We start from the raw sequence: 20,447 nt of genomic DNA, 5'->3' as shown, positions 1-20,447 counted from the left end.
GGCGAACCGTCCAATCCCAGACTCTGAGAGCTTCCTGGCAGAGGGAGGCCGAGCCCGTGCCCCCCTGCTTGTTGACATAATACATGGCGACCTGATTGTCGGTGCGAATGAGGACCACCATGTCGTGAAGCAGATGTTGAAAAGCTTGAAGAGCATTGAAGATGGCTCTGAGCTCCAGAAGATTGATTTGATGGAGTCGGTCCGCACAGGTCCAGAATCCCTGAGTGCGAAGCCCATCCAGATGCGCTCCCCAGGCATAGGTCGAGGAATCGGTTGTGAGAACCTTCTGGTGGGGAGGAGAATGAAACAGCAAACCTCTGGATAGATTCGAAGAGGTCATCCACCAGAGTAGAGACTGCCGAAGAGCAGGAGTGACTGTGATGTGTCGAGTCAACGGATCCGACACCTGAGTCCACTGAGATGCCAGGGTCCACTGAGGAATTCTGAGGTGGAGTCTGGCAAACGGCGTCACATGAACTGTAGAGGCCATGTGGCCCAGGAGGACCATCATGTGTCTCGCTGAGATGGTCTGGCGAGAAGACACAGACTGGCAGAGATGAAGAAGAGCATCCATGCGCTGAGGAGGAAGGAAAGCTCTGAGACGTATGGTATCCAGGACAGCCCCGATGAAGGGAAGAGACTGGGTCGGCTGTAGATGAGACTTGGGAAAGTTGATCTCGAATCCCAAACTCTGCAGGAACAGAATCGTTGACAGGGTTGCTGAGATGACCCCTGAGGCCGAGGGAGCCTTGATCAGCCAGTCGTCGAGGTAGGGGAATACCTGAAGACCTTGGTTCCGGAGGGCCGCGGCCACCACCACCAGACATTTGGTGAAGACTCTGGGGGACGAATACAGGCTGAATGGAAGCACTCGATACTGCAGATGGAGATGTCCCACCCGAAATCTGAGGAACTTGCGAGAGGCCGGATGAATGGGAATATGAGTGTAGGCCTCCTTGAGATCCAGAGAGCTTAACCAGTCATTCTGCTCGAGGAGGGGGTAGAGAGAAGCAAGTGTCAGCATGCGAAACCTCTCTTTGACTAGGAATTTGTTGAGGACCCTGAGGTCCAAAATGGGTCGCAGGTCGCCCGTCTTCTTCGGAACAAGGAAGTACCGGGAGTAAAACCCCTGGTTCAGTTTGTCCGTCGGGACCGGCTCCACGGCACGAAGCCGGAGCAAAGCCTGAGCTTCCTGAAGAAGAAGGGCGGTCTGAGTCAAGTTGGAAGGATACTCTCTTGGAGGGTGGTCCGGAGGGACCCGATGGAAATGAAGATAGTATCCTTCCTTGATGATAGTAAGGACCCAGAGGTCGGTTGTTATGGCCTCCCAGCGATGATAAAAATGATGGAGGCGCCCTCCGATGGGAAAAACAGGGGGAGGCAGAACGAGGTTGGTTATGCCCTCGACGAGACAGTCAAAAAGGCTGAGTGGTCTTAGGGACAGCAGGCGACTGAGACTTAGGCTGACCCTTCTGGGGAGGCTGTCGCTTCGCCGGTTGCCTCGCAGGTGGAGTTTGCCTCGGCTGATAACGCCGCTGATAAATCAACGGCGGGCGAGAAGGTCGAGACTGCTGAGGCTTAGGCTTCGGCCGAAGGATAGATTGGAAGGACTTTTCGTGGTCAGACAACTTCTTCGTGACAGTCTCGATGGATTCGTCAAAAAGATCCGCCCCAGCACACGGGACGTTCGCCAGGCGGTCCTGAAGATTCGGGTCCATATCAATGGTCCGCAACCAGGCCAACCGGCGCATCGCCACCGAGCAGGCCGCCGCTCGGGCTGAGAGCTCGAACGCATCATAGGCAGATTGCATCAACTGAAGCCGAAGTTGGGACAGCGAAGCAACCACTTCCTCAAACTCAAACCTAGCCTGGGACTCGATGTATGGTGTGAACTTCCGAAGCACAGGTAGAAAAAATTCCAAGTAGGCTGCAAAGTGGAAATTGTAATTCAGGACTCGAGACGTCATCATCGAATTCTGATAGATGCGTCGACCAAACTTATCCATGGTTCTGCCCTCGCGGCCCGGAGGCACTGAAGCATAGACCTGGCCAGGATGAGACCGCTTGAGCGAGGATTCGACCAGGAAGGACTGGTGAGAAAGCTGAGGACCCTCGAAGCCTTTATGATGCACCGTGCGGTACCGCGCATCCAATTTGCCAGGGACCGCAGGGATAGAGTAAGGAGACTCGAAGCATCGCATGAAGGTCTGGTCGAGGAGCAGGGGAAGCCGCAAGGACTCTGCCGGAGGACGAGGCAAGTGCATGGTATCGAGGTACTCCTTGGAATATCGAGACCCAGCATCAAGAGTAATGTCCATGTCATCTGCCATCTGCCTGAGGAACGATGAAAAGGACAGTTGGTCCGCCGTCGCCGGTCTGCGAGATGGACTAGAAGAAGAAGAGGCTTCAGGCTCCAGAGAGGCCTGCGAGCAACAGGACGAGTAGAAAACCTCGGGGTCCTCGAACTCCGGGCCCGGAGGAGGAGACCCAGTCGAAGCAGCATACCCCAACCGAGGCAATTTCTTCTGAGGCGAGACGGTTGAGTGCCGAGAGGAATGCTTCGAAGAATGTCTGGATCGATGCCCCTCTCGATGCCTGGAAGGGGATCGAGCCCGTCTGTGAGAAACTGGGTCAGACGCCTCCAAGGAGCAGATCGGACTCGATGCCGTCGATCGCAGAGGCGGAAGAGTCGGCGCCTCCCCCGACGACGCCCAGGCTTGATAGGGGGTTCGGAAGAACTCGTCCTGCTTCCTGCTATACCCAGGACTGGGTGGCCCCGAAGGTGGACGCCACACTGAGTCATGGGGCGGAGTAACCGGTTCCAAGGGAGGCAGGTCACTAAACGAGGCTTTCCTCGAGGGGATGGGCTCCAAGGGAGGCATATCACTAAGGGAGGCCCTCCTCGAGGGAATCGGTTCCAAAGGAGGCACAGCACTAACGGAGGACCTCCTCGAGTACCCTGACACCGCTCGCCGCTCCTCCTCGCCGAGCAACGAGGTCGTGCGGCGAGGAGGAGGAGGAGGGGGCGGTCCGCCCCTCGAAGCCGAAGCTGGGAGGTCACCCTGGATGGTGGCAATCAGCCGAGGCCCCATGGTCTGCATGAGCTCCACGAACTGAGCCTCCAGAAGGGACCGCAACGAAGCCGATATGGAGGGATCCGCACCAAAAGGGGGCCCTTCCGCACGGTCTCCGCGCTCCTTCGGTGCTGCGTGCTTCTGCTTGCCAGTCTTCGGCACCTTGAGCACCACCGGTGGAACTGTAGGGGTCGATACCTGCTCCGAGGAGACGGAGGAAGGCACCGGCGCCGAAGCCGGGGCCGATGCCGGTTTCAGGAGGCCCGAAGCAGCCGGGGAGGCAGAGGGCTTCGCTGAAGGAGTCGAAGCACCCGTCGATGTCGATGTTGCAGGATCCGATGAAGCTTCCATCTTGAACATGGACTCCCACAGTAGACAGCGGCGCTTAAATGCTCTCGCCGTCAGAGTGGAGCAAGGCCGGCACGATTTCGGAAAGTGATCCGGTCCCAGACACTGTAAGCAGCGTCGATGAGGGTCCGTGAGCGAAATCGCGCGCTGGCACTTGCTACACTTTTTAAAACCGGTAATCGGCCGGGACATAGGCCGGAAAAGCTCCGCCGCAAGGTCGAAGGCGCGGGGCCCCAGCCACGCGGTCGACCCGGTATCGGAAGGAAAATTTTTTTTTTTTTTGAAAAAAGAAATCAAAGAAAGAAATAAATGCACAGGAGAGCCAAAAGAACTCAACCCGCGGCAAAACAGAAGGCAAAAAAAGAGATTCAATGGGTGCAAATTGAAGATAGACTTCTCAGCTCCGCGGAAGAAAAAGAACTGAGGAGACACGCCCGGACCATCGGGCGGGAAGGCACTGGCGCATGCGCGGCCAGAAACTTCTGAGTTTCTTCAAGTAAGACATGCTTGCAAGATGTCCGTATAGGGGCTCTGTCGGATGACATCACCCACTAGTGAGAATACCTGCCTGCTTGTCCTGGGATAACTGATGGTTTAAAGATAAGCATTACTTGCTTGCGTAAACATGTTATGTTGAAGGGTCATTGACACTTTATTGTGAATGTGCAGTGGAACTATATTGATCTGAAAACTCATAACCAAGCTTTGCCAGCCACAAGTACTTGTCTCGTACTATGCTCAGCATTTGACAAACTTATTAACATGCATTGGCTTGAACAAACTACTTACTGCATGCAAGCCCAAATGCATAATCATGTGATTCACAAGAATGTACGCATAGCTGTAGTAGTATGTCTGATACATCCAGCTTTTCTGAACATGTTCTGACTTGCAACTATCACAGCACAGTGGCTATAGGAACAAGTCTGGCTTTAAGGTTCATCATGACCTTATAACACCATATGACTTCATTATTTAACAAAACTTGCCTTTGGCATGTTGCTTTCCGTCTATTCTTTCTTTATCTTTATTTAAAATATTTGATTAAACGCTTATCCAACAGTATAAAGCGTTGAACAAAATTTAAAAATTACAGAAAGGCAGACTTATCTACAATATTAAACATATATGTATTAAATTGTTAGACAAACCAAGACTAAACAAACAAACACTAATCTTTGAAACAATATGGAAAAGGGCAGAAATACAATTTTATAGCAAAAGTATATTAGAGGGAAACACAATAGGAGGAGGGAATTAAAATCATGAATAGGATTAAAAAATTGGTGGCCAGAAAATAAAAAAACATTTGGATTTTTTAAGATAGGTAGCTACCTCATTAGCAATTATATGCATCCTTGAAGAGAAAACACTTTAAACTGCTCTTAAACTTCTGCAAATTGCTTTCAGCTCTTAGATATAAAGGAAGAGAGTTCCAAGTCGAAGGGGCGGTTACTGAAAAAATAAGGGAGCAATGAGTACCAATTATCTTCAGTGATGGGACATTGAGGGTATGCAAAATTATCCAGTTAAGATCCAATTTTGGATCATTTATTGATTTGGATAGGGTTGAGATGATGCAATTGTTATCGGATGGGTCGAGAACAGACATGAATTGCTCTAATTTTAAATCCCCAGACTGGTTTCTTTTTTGCAAATTATTTAGGAAGTATACTAGATCTTATTGCAGGCTTGATAATTGTCCTCTCAATGTATTGAAAAACGCATCTTTTAAGTTTAAAAGTGAATTATTTAAGTGGATTACTTTCTTATTTAATGAGGGACGATTTCCAGAAGATCTTGGCCACATTGTAGTTACTCCCATTGTTAAAAATTCAAAGGAGTCTATTACTAGTAAAATTAATTATAGGCTGGTGGCTAGTATCCCATTGTTCGTGAAACTTATGGAGGGCCTGGTAAATGTTGAATTGGTTAATTATTTGGAAAAATTTAGTATTTTGCATGACTATCAATCAGGTTTCCGTGCTGGGTTCAGTACTAAAACAGTTATTGCATCATTATTGGAGTACCTTCACACACAATTTAGCTTAGGTACAAGTATTTTGGTTCTGCAACTAGATTTGAGTAGTGCGTTTGACTTGGTCGACCATTTGTTTGGAGACCATGGAAATCACTGGAAATGTTTGCAGATGGGGCAAGAAAACCCAGAGGAAAAGAGGGGAAGTGGGGTGGCGGAAATGTGGGGAAGCTGAAAGCTACGAGGGTAAAGGCTGAGGGCAAAGCAGTAGTACAGGGAACAGGAGAGGCGGCCCAGGTGAATGCAGAGGTGGAGAAAAAACAACGGGACCTGCGGTGCTTATACGCAAATGCAAGAAGCCTCATGGCCAAGATGGGTGAACTAGAGGTCGTGGCCAAGGGGGAAGACCTAGATATAATTGGAATTACAGAAACATGGTGGACAGAGCAGAATCAATGGGATGTGGCGCTACCGGGGTACAAGCTCTACAGGAGAGACAGGACCCACAAGAAGGGGGGAGGCATAGCACTATATATAAAAGACTCTATCTACTCGGTCGGGATGGATATGGCAACGAAGGCAGAAGGGCTGGAATCGCTATGGGTCAAATTGCCGGGAAACAAGGGTGCAGACATAAAACTGGGGCTGTATTATCGCCCACCTGGTGCGCCGGAAGGAGTCGGACACGACTTGGAAGCTGAACTGAGACAGGAGTGCAGGACTGGAAGTGTAACAGTGATGGGGGACTTCAACTACCCGGGGATAGACTGGAGTACGGGTCACTCCAACTGCACTAGGGAAACAGGATTTGTAGAAGCTGTGAGGGACTGCTTTATGGAGCAACTGATCAGGGAACCGACGCGGGGGAGTGCTACTCTTGACCTCATCCTGAACGGATTAGGAGGGCCTGCAAGAGGGGTAGAAGTGGGAGGACCACTAGGCAACAGTGACCACAATGCGATCAGATTCACTTTAGAAAGGGGGACACCCATAGTAAGGAGGACCGCAACAACTGCGCTCAACTTCAAGAAGGGGAACTATGTTGCTATGAGGGAAATGGTGGGGAGGAAGCTCAGAAACATCTTTAGGATGGAGACTGTGGAAAGCGCCTGGACCCTATTCAGGGACACCCTGCAGGAAGCACAAAAAAAGTACGTCCCCAGTTTCAGGAAAGGCTGCAAGAACAAGCGGTCAAAGGACCCGATTTGGATCTCAGCAGAAGTAAAGAGGGCAATAAACGACAAAAAAGTATCCTTCCGGAGATGGAAAAAGGATCCAACGGAGGAAAATCACCAGGCGCACAGGAAATGCCAAAAAGAATGCCACCGAGAGGTTAGAAAAGCAAAAGGGAAATACGAAGAGGGGAGGCGAAAAACTTCAAGGCATTCTTCAGTTACGTAAAGGGGAAACGACCAGCGAGAGAGGAGGTGGGGCCGTTGGACGATGGGGATAGGAGGGGAGTGATTAAAGAGGATAAAGAGGTAGCTGAGAGGCTGAACACGTTCTTCTCGTCGGTTTTCACGAGAGAAGACACATCTAATATACCGGACTCAGAGGAGCTCATGAGTGGGGAACAGGCTGAGAAATTGGAGCACATAGAGGTAAGTAAGGAGGATGTCCTCAAACAGATAGACAGGTTAAAATGCGGCAAATCACCGGGTCCGGACGGGATCCACCCGAGGGTTCTGAAGGAGCTAAGACAAGAAATAGCGGGCACAATCCAGCATGTTTGTAACCTATCCTTGAAAACTGGAGAGGTACCAGAGGACTGGAAATTGGCGAATGTCACACCTATCTTCAAAAAGGGATCGAGGGGTGACCCCGGGAACTACAGGCCGGTGAGCCTGACTTCAATTATAGGGAAGATGGTGGAAGCTATGATAAAGGACGGCATTTGCGAGCACATTGAGAGAAATGGCCTACTGAGAACAAGCCAGCACGGATTCTGTAAGGGAAGGTCATGCTTAACGAACCTTCTGTACTTCTTTGAGGGAATAAGCAGTCGGGTGGACAATGGGGAACCCATCGACATCATTTACCTCGATTTTCAAAAGGCTTTCGACAAGGTGCCACATGAAAGGCTGCTTAGGAAGCTGTGGAACCACGGGGTGGGAGGGGATGTGCACCGATGGATAGAGCACTGGTTGTCGGGTAGACTGCAGAGGGTCGTAGTGAAGGGCCAATATTCTGACTGGCGGGGAGTCACGAGCGGTGTGCCGCAGGGATCGGTGCTGGGGCCGTTACTCTTCAACATATTTATCAATGACCTGGAAAAGGAGGCAAAGTGCGAGGTTATAAAATTTGCAGACGATACCAAACTGTGCGGCAGAGTTAGCTCCAGGGAGGAGTGTGAGGACCTGCAAAGGGACCTAGACAAGCTAGAAGACTGGGCGAACAAATGGCAAATGCGCTTTAACGTGGAAAAATGCAAGGTCATGCATATAGGGAAAAAAAACCCGTTGTTCAACTACAAATTGGGGGGGGCATTGTTGGGAGAAAGCAGTCTTGAGAGAGACTTGGGAGTGCTGGTGGATGCATCACTGAAGCCATCTGCACAGTGCGCAGCGGCCTCAAAAAAAGCCAACAGGATGCTGGGCATCATAAAAAGGGGCATAATCAACCAGGACGAGGGAAGTCATCTTGCCACTGTATCGAGCGATGGTGCGTCCGCATCTGGAATATTGCGTTCAATATTGGTCGCCGTACCTCAAGAAGGACATGGCGGTACTCGAGAGAGTCCAAAGGAGAGCAACGAAACTGGTAAGAGGGCTGGAACACTGCCCATATGCCGAGAGGTTGGATAGGCTGGGGCTCTTCTCTCTGGAAAAAAGGAGGCTCAGGGGTGATATGATAGAGACCTTCAAGATCATGAGGGGCATAGAGAGGGTGGATAGGGACAGATTCTTCAGGCTGAAGGGGACAACAGGTACGAGGGGGCATTCGGAGAAACTGAAGGGAGATAGGTTCAAAACAAATGCAAGGAAGTTTTTTTTCACCCAAAGGGTCGTGGACACTTGGAATGCGCTACCGGAGGACGTGATTGGGCAGAGTACAAGGATTCAAACAGAGACTGGACGGATTCCTGAGGGATAAAGGGATCGTGGGATACTGAAAAAGCTAACCAGAAAATAAGTATAGAAACCCGACCAGGTCGTGCATGTGCAAGACCGGAGGGCTAGGACTTTGATGGGAAGATAGGACTCAATAGGAAACCAAGGTGGCATGGGGGCCCCTTCTGGTGATTTGGACAGGTCGTGACCTGTCTGGGCCGCCGCGGGAGCGGACTGCTGGGCAAGATGGACCTATGGTCTGACCCGGCGGAGGCACTGCTTATGTTCTTATGTTCTTATATATCATATCAAGATTTTTATATGGTATGAATTTTATATCATATCAAGTTTATTCTACTGGGACATACTCATTTACCTGGAGTAATCCATCTGGTGTGCCTCAGGGATCCCCCTACTCTTTTTAATATATATTTGATCTCTTTAGCTAACCTCTTGCAACAACTGAAAGTCAAATTCTATATCTATGCAGATGACATTATTGTGTTATTGCCTATATCATCTTTTTCAGAGCACATAAAAGTCCAGATTGCTGAAATTTTGACAAAGGTGCAACTTTGGATGTTTAGATTTAAGCTTAAACTTAACTCAGATAAAACAAAATTTTTTTCTTGCCAGCCCAAATGATATCATTTCAGATAAACAGGTTTTAATCAATGATCAAACTTTTGAAATTGTTCCTTCTATTAGGATCTTAGGGGTTATATTAGATAGACAGTTAACATTTGAAGATCATACTTACCTTAAGATAAAACGATGTTTTATGATCCTTTGGAAACTCAGAATCATCAAAAGATATTTTAAGAAGACGATGAAATCTCTAGAATATGCCCAGGCAAAAAAAGATTATGTCTCTGTTCAGATCAGTGGTGAAAAAGTACAAAAGCAGAGAAGATTGCTATTATGCAATCTGAAGGAACTGTACAACGCCTATCACAGTCAGCATAGGCCTGAAATTGGGTTCTCAAAGTTTTGTGAACTTCGACCAAAGTGGTGTGTCACAGTCAGTTTATCAGGGACTCATTCAGTCTGTCTGCACAATCCACCAGAATGTGAAACTTATGCTTTCAGCAACTGCAGTTCCAGATGACTACAAGGTGCTTCTGAATAAAACTGTCTGTGATATTAACTCAAAAAACTGCATTTTGCAGGGTGTGAAATATGTCCTGGGCAGATCCCTCTGGAGGAATATTTTACTGAGTTCTTTGGTGAACATGATCTAGATGATATCACTTGAATTTAAGCAGTGGATTCACAATGATCGGGATATACTGGAAACTCGATAGTTATCCATAGAGGACTTCACTTCCAAATTAATTAGAAAAATTTCTAATTTGGCCAGCCACCATTTTATTTCCAAGTACGAAAGTGCTTATCTGAAGGAACTGAAAGCAAATATAAAGGAGAGGCATGCTATTGTTTTGATGGACTTAGCTGAAAATTAGTCCTTCATCATTCAGGATGCAGAACAGGAATTTCACTGGGAAAATAGCCAAGCAACATTACACCCCTTCGTGGTCTACTTCTGCAATCCTGATATCCAAAGCCTATGCATATGAATGATCAGTGACTACTTGCATCATGATACTATTGCTGTTCATGCATTTTTGAGGAAGTTTATTCTGCATCTGAAGGAAGTCTTGCCTGTCTTAAGCCATATTCACTACTTTAGTGATGATTAACATAGAAACATAGAAGATGGCAGATAAGGGCCATAGCCCATCAGGTCTGCCCACTCTACTGACCCACCCCCAAGTCTACTATCCTAGGGATCCCACTCCTGGTGACAGGTTAACCTTGGCTTAACCCTCTAAGGGATCCCACATGGGCATCCCATTTGCTGTGCAATATAAAAACTTCAAGAATATCATTAACCTCTGCAGCCATGATACTGACTTTCAAATTACTGCTGAGTGGAACTTCTTTGGCACCAGCCATGGCAAATCTCCATGTGATGGGATTGGGAAAACAGCCAAGCGTTTAGCTGCCCATGCCAGCTTACAACACCCTCTCAATAAACAAATTTTGACACCAAGGGATCTATTTGAATTCTGTCTCGGGAATCAAATTTTTCTTCATTTCTAAGGAAGATTTTGAAGCAATAAGACCTGCTCAGGAGCAAAGGTTTAGTATGGGCCACACAGTGGCTGAAACAAGAGAAAATCACCAATTTAAGCCCATAGACACTGCTAGACTCTGCATTAGCAAAATTTCAAGTGACACCAGCTCATTGATTGTCAATGTCTTAGAGTCTGATACTGATCATGAACATGGTCCTACCTTTCAATAATCCAGCTTTCAACCTGGATAATACTTAGCTTGCATATATGACAATTCTTGGTGGATTGGTCATGTATGTGAAATTTCAAAGGAAGAATGCGACATTCTGGTTAATTTTTTTGCATCCACAAGGTCCTGCACGGCCATTTCACTGGCCTCCCCGCAGAGCCATATGCTGGATCCCTGAACAGCATAATATGTGGTCTCAGTGAATAATACACTTGTCATGATCTTCATGACCAGTGGCAGTGGGTATATGAAAATGCATGAATACAGGGAAGGGGATCATAAAACAGTAACAATCTGAACTTAACTGTGAAACTTCATATACAGTGGTACCTCGGTTTACGAGTGCACCAGTTTGCGAGTGTTTTGCAAGACGAGCAAAACATTCGTAAACTTGGTGCCTCGTAAACCGAGCTTGCCTCGCAGTACGAGTGCCCCCCCGCCAGCGATCCGGCATCCCCCCCCCCGCTCGCGTTGCCCCCCTCCACCGCGATCCTACTTCCCCCCCCCCGAGCAGTCAATGACCCCCTTTACCCGACTTGGCACCAGTGCCGGTGTCCGAAGATCCTCCCTCTTCTGGCACGGCTGGGCAGTGCGTCGGAGATCCTCCTTCTTCTGGGCTGGGCTGGGCTGGGCTGGATTGGCTTTGAGCATTTGCGCATGCTCAAAGCCTTCTGGTCTCGCTCTCTCCGAGATTGAGAGCGAGATCAGAAGACTTTGAGCATGCGCAAATGCTCAAAGCCAGTCCAGCCCAGCCCAGCCCAGAAGAAGGAGGATCTCCGACGCACCGCCCAGCCGCGCCAGAAGAGGGAGGATCTTCGGGCACCGGCACTGGTGCCAAGTCGGGTAAAGGGTGTCATTGACTGCTCAGGAGGGGGGAAAGTAGGATCGCGGTGGAGGGGGTGGATGCTGGTTCGCAGGGGGGCGAAGCTGGATCGCGGGGAGGGGTTTGGAACAGCGTCGGATTCCTCAAGGGGGGGGGAGAATGGAGCAGCGCTGGTAGCCTTGTGGGGGGGGAGGAGGTGGAACCAATCAAAGCAGTTTCCCTTACTTCCTATGGGGAAACTTGCTTTGATATACGAGCAATTTAGTTTACGAGCATGCTTCTGGAACGAATTATGCTCGTAAACCAAGGTTCCACTGTACTTTGTTCATTTGCATACAACATGGTTTGTGTTAAACATGCCTCTTTTCAATATTAAACATTCATGCGCATAAACAACTAATGCTTATCTTTGAAGCTTTAATTCTCACCAAAGAAAGGTCGGGTCCAAGATGAAACAGGATAGCTTCTGTAGCAAAAAAACATGCTCTTTAAAATGATATAAAAAAATTAAAAAAAAACTACACATTAGAGATATCTGAAACTGAAAAACAATGAAAATTTGCATAAATGCTTAAAGCCTTATTTTTTTGAATGGTCATATCTTCAGCTTCACTTCACTGTAAAGGCTCATATTACAAATCTTGGAAGTACCTCATGGTACACGTCTGCTGGTAAAGTTGTACCCTTAGCTGACTTACCTACCAGCAGCAGTATGGAGCCAAACTTTGCCAAAAATTTCCGTTCGTGAATTTTTTTGCCTATTTTGCTGACCTGTAGAAATGGAAGCACGTTCGCAAAAGTTTTCAAACTTGGCACAGAAACCTGTCCCAAGGTGTTATTCCAAACTGCAAAATTTCAGACTCCTAGGTAGTTTCCTTCTGCCACAGTGCTTAAGCAAAGTTGGCGTTTAGATCACACGAGGCATGGGAGTAGATCGATTGCTTCATAGCTCCTGACCAAATTGAGATAGATCCAAAAAATTTTGCAGAGTTTCATTTGAGACCCTAGACAATACCCCTGTAAAATTTGGTTGGATTTCAAGGGGGTCGAGAGTGGGCTCCTGGTCCACTTGACATGGAATGACCCCTATGTCCAGTCATTTCTTTGTAAATGGGAAGTTTCTTGAGAAATGCACAGCCTTTTGGAGACTTAAGCTTCAGTCTGCACCATTTTGTATGCCTTCTTTGCCTCCATTTTGTGAACATTCTTTCACAGTCCATTCTTTCTCAGATGCAAGCAAAGGGCTATGGTCCCAGGCTCTGAAACAAGAGAGCCCAGCGATTTGGACCGGAAGGGAAGCCACGGTGAGGCCATTATCAAGGCCCACTTGGAAAAAGGCGAGTACCGCTGAAAACAGAGAATATGGCTCTACACTTTTCTGGTTGCACCAATGTTGGAAAGTCTTCCACGCCTTAGCATAGGCAGACACAACAGTCAACTTCTTAGATTTTAGAAGAGTAGAAATGACAACATCAGAATATCCTTTGCACTCTTAATGCTTCACACTCAATAGCCATGTCGTAAGAGCAAAATGATTGGGATCCTCCATGCACACTGAACCCTGAGGGAGAAAGTCTGGAAGAGCCCACAACCGAAAAGGCCAATCTGGAGCCACCAGAACGACCCTTCACTGATGAGTCGAAATCCAGCAAAGGACCCAATCTATCATGGCCAGGGAGCAAAAATATACAGCCGAACTCCCTGCAGCCATGACTGTACTAGAGCATCTAGGTCCTCGCTTCCAGGCTCGGATCTTCAACTGAAGAATCAGGCTGCTTTCAAATTCTTCACTGTAGCTATTAGGTCAAAGTGAGGCTTGGTACACTGCTGAGGAGAGTACCCACTTGGCCGGATCCAAGGTTTGCCTGCTGAGGAAGTCTGCTTGAACACTATCGACTCCCGCCACATGCGCTACCAAGTGCACCTGGAGATGACACTCCACCCAGTGAAAGAGCAGGCGTGCTTCCAGAGTTAGTCACGCACTCTTGGTTCCTCCCTGGTGACTGACATATGCCACCGCAGTCATACTATCGAAGAAGACTGACCGCTTGGCCCTCCAGAGTCCTCTGAAATTTTACCAGAGCCAAATGGCCCTCAGTTCCAACCAGATGATCGACCATTTCTTTGGGAGGGCATCCGATGCCCTTGAATGGGATGACGGTTGCAATGGGCCCTCCAGCCCAGGAGAGTGGCATCTGGTTGTCACAACCACCCAGAAGCAATCCGCAGCAACATGCCCCACAAAGAGACTATGGAAGGAGCCACCAATCCATGCTGGCACTGGCCTCTAGTCTCCAGACTTGTTTGTAATGTGTCCATCTGAGGAGTCCAGAGCAAGAGCAAAGCGTCTGGAAAGGGCACCCTCAACCAAGGAACCACATCTATTGTGGCTACTATGGACCCCAATACTTGAAGACAGTCCCACACTGATGGAGCCTTCCTGTCCAGGAGACAAGAAAACTGAGAACACAACTTGTCTGCATGCCCTGGAAGATAGACGCGGCCCGCTACCGTCTTGAACAATACACCCAGGTATTCCAGGAACTGCATTCACAATCCAAACCCCTCAACCAAATCAAAACAAGATGAGGACAGAAAAATGGGAACCTATGAAGAAAGAATTCAGAAGCAGAGAAGTTAGCGGTAGGAAGAGAAGAGGTAACCATCCGTCTGTCAGGGAAAGAGGAAAAGAGAACCAGCTCAGGGTTATAAGAGGGACCTGCTGCTCATGTGTGTCTACTCTATACCCAAGAGGACTCAGCACTGTGGTGACAAGGGATCTGTCTCCCAGGTGCATCCTTCACCTCTTATCCAGGAGTATTCTTTAAACAGTTTGATATCTAGTTTTCTTACTTGCATTCCTGGGGAGGAGCACATGTAAATCCCCTTGGTTACATCTCCCAAGAGGAGCTTTAACCATCACTAATTAGAAGAGCAGCTCTGAATCCAGACCTCGGGACACACCCAGGCACTCAGGTTTTCAGGATATCCACATTACAGTATAATCTCGTTATAACGGACTCACTTATAACGGAACCTTGCCTATAGCGGACAAGGCCCGCTAGTCTCGGCCGTGCGCCTTTATAAACATACAGAAAATCATCGCATATAGCGGACTCGCATATAGCGAACTTTCAGATATAATTGACAACCAATTGGGTCCCCAGAGCCGCTTTTAGCTATAGTTTTGTTAGGCTATAACAGACATGCAGGCTCTGCCTACAAGGCACATAGTATGCCGTTGATATAGTATTAAAATGCAGCCCAGAAGAAAATGACAAGAGTATTTTTCTTTCCAGTATAGTACAACATAATGCTTTAGAACAGGGGTCTCAAAGACCCTCCTTGAGGGCCGCAATCCAGTTGGGTTTTCAGGATTTCCTCAATGAATATGCATGAGATCTATGTGCATGCACTGCTTTCAATGCATATTCATTGGGGAAATCCTGAAAACCCAACTGGATTGCGGCCCTCAAGGAGGGACTTTGAGATCCCTGCTTTAGAACATCTTTTAGTGCTCTGGTTTTGCAATCAATTCGTGCCATACCAATGTTTTGTTGAGTTTTGTTATTGATGTTGCTGATATGCTTGTGCAGTGACTGTTGTTCATTGATTGAACATTGTTTCAAGTTGACCTAAATAAAGTTTTTAAAAAATGCAACTCTGGATATAACGGACTCTGGATATAACGAACTGTTTTTCCAGGTCCCTTGAAGTCTGTTATAATGAGATTATACTGTATTAATGATAATAATAAAAAATGAGATATATATAAACTGTGGTTAACACAAGGCTCAAAATGGCTTACAATAAAAGGGGAAAAAAATCCACAAAAAGTTGCACAATCCCGCAGGAGGGGTGTGTGGCACAGTAGTTAAAGCTACAGCCTTACCACCCTGAGGTTGTGGGTTCAAACCCATACTTCTTCTTGTGACCCTGGGCAAGTCACTTAATCCCCTCCATTGTCCCAGGTACATTAGATAGATTGTGAACCTGCTGGGACAGACAGGGAAAAATGCTCGAGTACCTGTATAAATTCATGTAAACCGTTCTGAGCTCCCTTGGGAGAACGGTATAGAAAATTGAATGAATGAATGAATAAATAAAGTGCAATGAATCAGTATTAATGAATATGCATGAGATAAATTTGCATGTACTGCCTCCAATGTTTACAACCTTATCTCATGAATGTTCATTGTGGTTTCTTGAAAACCCGAGAGCGGGTTGAGAACCCCTGAATCAGAAGGACTGAGAAAAAGAGTTTGATGTTTTGTTGTCCAGAGCACAACTATGCTGGCGGTACCTGAAAGTGAGATCCAGTTCTTCAAGGATAAGTACATAAGTACATAAGTAGTCGCCTCCGCCGGGGCAGACCAGAGGTCCATCCTGCCCAGCGGTCCGCTCACGCGGCGGCCCATCAGGCATATTGCCTGAGCAGCAGTCCCTGACTAATTTTATGCCTACCTCTACACTTATCTCTAAACCTTCCACTGCTCTTATCTGTACCCCTCAATCCCTTTGTCCTCCAGGAACCTATCCAGGTCTTCCTTGAAACCCTGTACTGTGCTATTTCCTATCACGGCTTCCGGAAGGGTGTTCCATGTGTCCACCACCCTCTGTGTGAAAAAGAATTTCCTTGCGTTTGTTCTAAACCTGTCCCCCGGATATCGGAGAGAGAGAGGTGCTCACCTAGAGACCATTACTAAAGGCAGATCCAGAGAACTCTGAGGAGAACTTCAGGTCCAAGGACTCTCAATTACAGCTCAAAACTTTGAAGTCTGTCTTCATTTTGTAAATACTTGTTTGGGTAGACCTCCTAAAAAGAGTGGTTTCACTTGGAATACCCTCATATACTCTTTTTGCCTTTTTGAATTTAATAACATAATAGCAAATTTCTAGACCCCATAGTTCAGTGCGGTTAACAAAAGATTATGCTATGAGAAAATACAGGAATAATATGATATACAGAAATCTAATTGATCAAGAATTTGGAAAAAAGAAAAATCTTCAAGAGTTTTCTGAAATGTTCATAAAATGTGGATCTAATCAATAATGGATGGAAATCTTTGTCATAGTAAGCTGCTTGGTAGGAAAGACAATGCCCATGATGTTTCTTACTTTTACAATCCTTGGCTGAAGGGAATGTAAATAGGGCATGAGATTTTCTACTATTCTCATGCGCCACAATAACAAATCTGTTGGCAAAATATAATGGGGCAACACCAAAAGCAACTTTACAGTATAAGCATCCCAACTTAAAGATCACCTGGGCCTCTACCGGAAGCCAATGCAGCTCACAGTAATAGGGGGTTACGTGGTCATACTTCCTCAGATCATAAATCATTCTTACTGTTGTATTCTAAACCAGAGTCAATCTAGCCAAATTTTTCTTAGTACTTGTCAAATATACAATATTACAATAGTCCAGTATACTCAGAAGTAGTAATGTAATGTAATGTAATTTATTTCTTATATACCGCTACATCTGTTAGGTTCTAAGCGGTTTACAGAAAATATACATTAAGATTAGAAATAAGAAAGGTACTTGAAAAATTCCCTTACTGTCCCGAAGGCTCACAATCTAACTAAAGTACCTGGAGGGTAATAGAGAAGTGAAAAGTAGAGTTAGAGGAAAAATAAAAATAAAATAAACATTTTAACAAGACAGCATTGATCTAAATATTTTGGAAGGTAGAAGAGAGGAGAGAAAGGAATAGAAGCATGATGAAGTGATGAAGTGGAGCAAGTAAGTGTAGGAGGAACTACTGTAGTGTCTGAACTAAAATTGTAAAAGCAGCGGCATTGAAGTAGGATCTGATAGTATGAAATGCGACCCTCCCTCCCTCCCCTTCCTCACCATCCCCCCCAATAATTTTCACTTGGTTCCCTCTTTTGGGGTTTTGGGGTTGGTTGGGTGTTTTTTTGCTATTTTCTTCTTATTTAAAGTGCCTATAAACTGCTTTTGTGTAGGACCTCTGGGACTACATTCACCCCCACTAAGAAACCAGCAAACCAGGCAAGAACCAAAGTCCAAACAGCGCACCCCATTTTCATTCCACTTACCATTTGCCATCAGAAACTTTGGGATGAGGTCCACGTTCCAATCTCGTCCCCGCCCCATGCACTCAGGGGGTCCTTCAGAGATCTCAAAGCGTTTATAAAGCTGCAGGGGAGAAGGCAGAGGGAAATGAACCAACGTGCATGTATGTATGTGAAAGGGGAACGAGGAAGACACAATGGGCTCTTTTTACTAAGGTGCGCTAGCGTTTTTAGCACGCGCTGTCCCCCCAGTGCTACGCGTAAAAACTAACGTGCGCTAAAACCGCTAGCCCAGCTTAGTAAAAGGAGCCCTATATTAAAAATTCAGACACACAAGCATGACTGCATACCTTTTGGGGGGCCTGACACAGAGGAGGAAGTCCCAGTCTCAAATATTTATAAAGCATTTGCTCAGATAGTACCTGGTAAAGAGATGGGACATTACAGTAGGGGATGGGAAAGGGAATTATGAATTTCACTGGGGTTGTGGGATGTGAGAGTCAGTATTAATGGAATTCCAGCTTTGACATGTAGTGCTCCATTACAAGAATGTTATTACAGTGTTATTACAGTGTACAGTATGGGCATATTTAACACAAAAACAGTTTTATTATTGTGAGCACACCGGGAAAGATAGGGAAAATGCTTGATGTACCACTCCGAGTGTGATTTTATAACTACAAAAAGGCGGTATACAAATCCAAATCCTTTTCCCTTTCCCCAAGTGTAATATGCATTAAGGGGTCCTTTTAAGGTACGCTAACTGATTTAGCATGCGTTAAATGCTAATATGCCCATAGGATATAATGGATGCCTTAACATTTAGCGCGCGCTAAATCGGTTAGTGCACCTTAATAAAAAGACCACAAAATGTGGGCAGGCGGAGGGAACATTTGGGCATATGTTTCGGTTATGTAACAAAATTCAAACTTATTGGAAAGAAATACGAGATCTGTTCAAAAAAGTTCCAGGACAGTGTGAATTGCAAGCCAACGGAAAGTTCTTTTGAGATGCGCTAGGCGGTGTTGAGTAGTTTGAAACCTTATAAGTAACCTCATTTTTTCTGTTTGATGATATCTGTTTTTGTCTCAGAGCTACAGCAGTTTTTGTGAAAGTGCGTTTTCCTGATTGGCTATTTTTCATTATATGCGACCTCAATGAGCAGCACTACAGCATGAAGTTCTGTTTCAAATTGGGTAAGGCTGCTGCAGAAACTTATGAAATGATGAAAGTGGCTTATGAGGAACACGTCATGAGTCATGGAAGGTGTTTTGAATGCGTCAAAATTTGTGAATTTTGCACAAGAACGCAATGACAGCTCTTCCTCAGCCACCTTGGCTCCTGCTGACTTCTTGTTTCCTAAACTTAAATCCACGCTGAAAGGAAAGCGATTTGACACCAGTGAAGACTTAAAGCAAAATCTGACATAGCAACTTTTGGCAATTCTTGAAGATGCATTTAAGGACTGTTTCCAGAAGTGGAAACGACATTGGCAAAAGTGTATCCGTAGGGAAGGGGAGTACTTTGAAGAGGACCCAATGGAACAGGTTATAAGATTGTTTAATAAATTTTTATAAAATCAGTCCTGGAACCTTTTCAACAAACCTCGTATTGCAATTTATGAGAAGTGTGCTTGGGATTGACTTTCAGGGTACAGTAGAGCAAATGGTGTTGGATCTGCCTATGGACACATGACTAAGGAGACTAGATGTGTCTGGTGGCACACAAAGACATATTACAAAATTAGACCTCCTGCGACCCTCCCTTTTGGCACTGGCATGCCGAACTTCATAGCCTGGCTTGTTGGGAAGTGAAGAGCTCCTGTAAGGGCAAGTCAAACTTCAGGAAGGTGTAGGATCTGTATTTGCAGACAGAACACCAGAGAGGTCATGCTTCTTACTAAATGAGTTGTGAATGTTTGAAAGGGGGAACCGACTGGTAGGTTAGAGGATGACCAAAGACTTTGGTCATCCTCTAACCTACCAGTCGGCTCCCCCTTTCAAACATTCACAACTCATTTAGTAAGAAGCATGGGGTGGGGTGGGGGTACATTTTTATATTATACAAATGACGGCATGACTGTTGCATATCTTGAGAATTGTTGGGAAGGTAGTGTTTACGTCTAAGGGGACTGCATAACATTTGTGGATGATGTTTAGGCTATGGCATGTCAACTTGATGACTGTAATGGTGGGGTAGAGGCGATACAAGTACAATGGAGAGAACTACTGCTGTATTGTTGATGATGTGTCAGGGATACAAGTCATAGGTATACAACGTCATCAATAAAATATTTTTAAACATAAAGATTCAGGTACCGACATTAAGAACATAAGAATATTTATTTCTAGCATTTCTAGACCACCTAAAACTAAGCGGTTAACAATTGAAAAAAACATTCACAGTAATTCATGAACAGTACATTTACAAAATGCATTCGAATTGCATTACATTGCAATTACAAGGTAATTTCATCCTCCTAAAATAATGGCGAGAGCTCAATGAATTTGCACATTAGCCATCCCCACATTAGCAAAAATCACAGCTTAGAAATCTTATTAAATATGTCTACCAAATAGTTAAAAAAAAAAAAGCCTCCACAAACAGTTGTGTCTTCAATATCTTTCTAAAGTGTAAACGGTCAGAACAGGTCCTCAGGACACCAGGAAAGGAGTTCTGGGTCTGACCAATGGTCCATCTAGCCTAGTATCCAGCTTCCACAGTGCAAATGCAGGCCACAAGTATCTGGCTACCGATCCCAGGGCATGTAGTGGCTTCCTCCATATCTGTCTCAATAGCAGACCATGGACATTTCCTCCAGTAACTTG

At 46.0% G+C, this 20,447-nt stretch overlaps 1 protein-coding gene across 2 annotated transcripts in view; it reads right to left on the bottom strand.

Moving 5' to 3' along the window:
• GDI1 (GDP dissociation inhibitor 1) overlaps window positions 1-20,447 on the bottom strand; it is a 71,804-nt gene that overhangs the window by 17,230 nt on the left and 34,127 nt on the right. For both annotated transcript variants that reach the window (XM_033922794.1, XM_033922783.1), the window contains one exon: window positions 17,644-17,743. In XM_033922794.1, the coding sequence (XP_033778685.1) occupies window positions 17,644-17,743 (100 nt within the window). The remainder of the gene's footprint in view (window positions 1-17,643; window positions 17,744-20,447) is intronic.

This window comes from Geotrypetes seraphini, chromosome 1 (assembly GCF_902459505.1).
Source record: "Geotrypetes seraphini chromosome 1, aGeoSer1.1, whole genome shotgun sequence".
NCBI lineage: Eukaryota > Metazoa > Chordata > Amphibia > Gymnophiona > Dermophiidae > Geotrypetes > Geotrypetes seraphini.
This window is presented reverse-complemented; position numbering and strand designations above follow the sequence as displayed.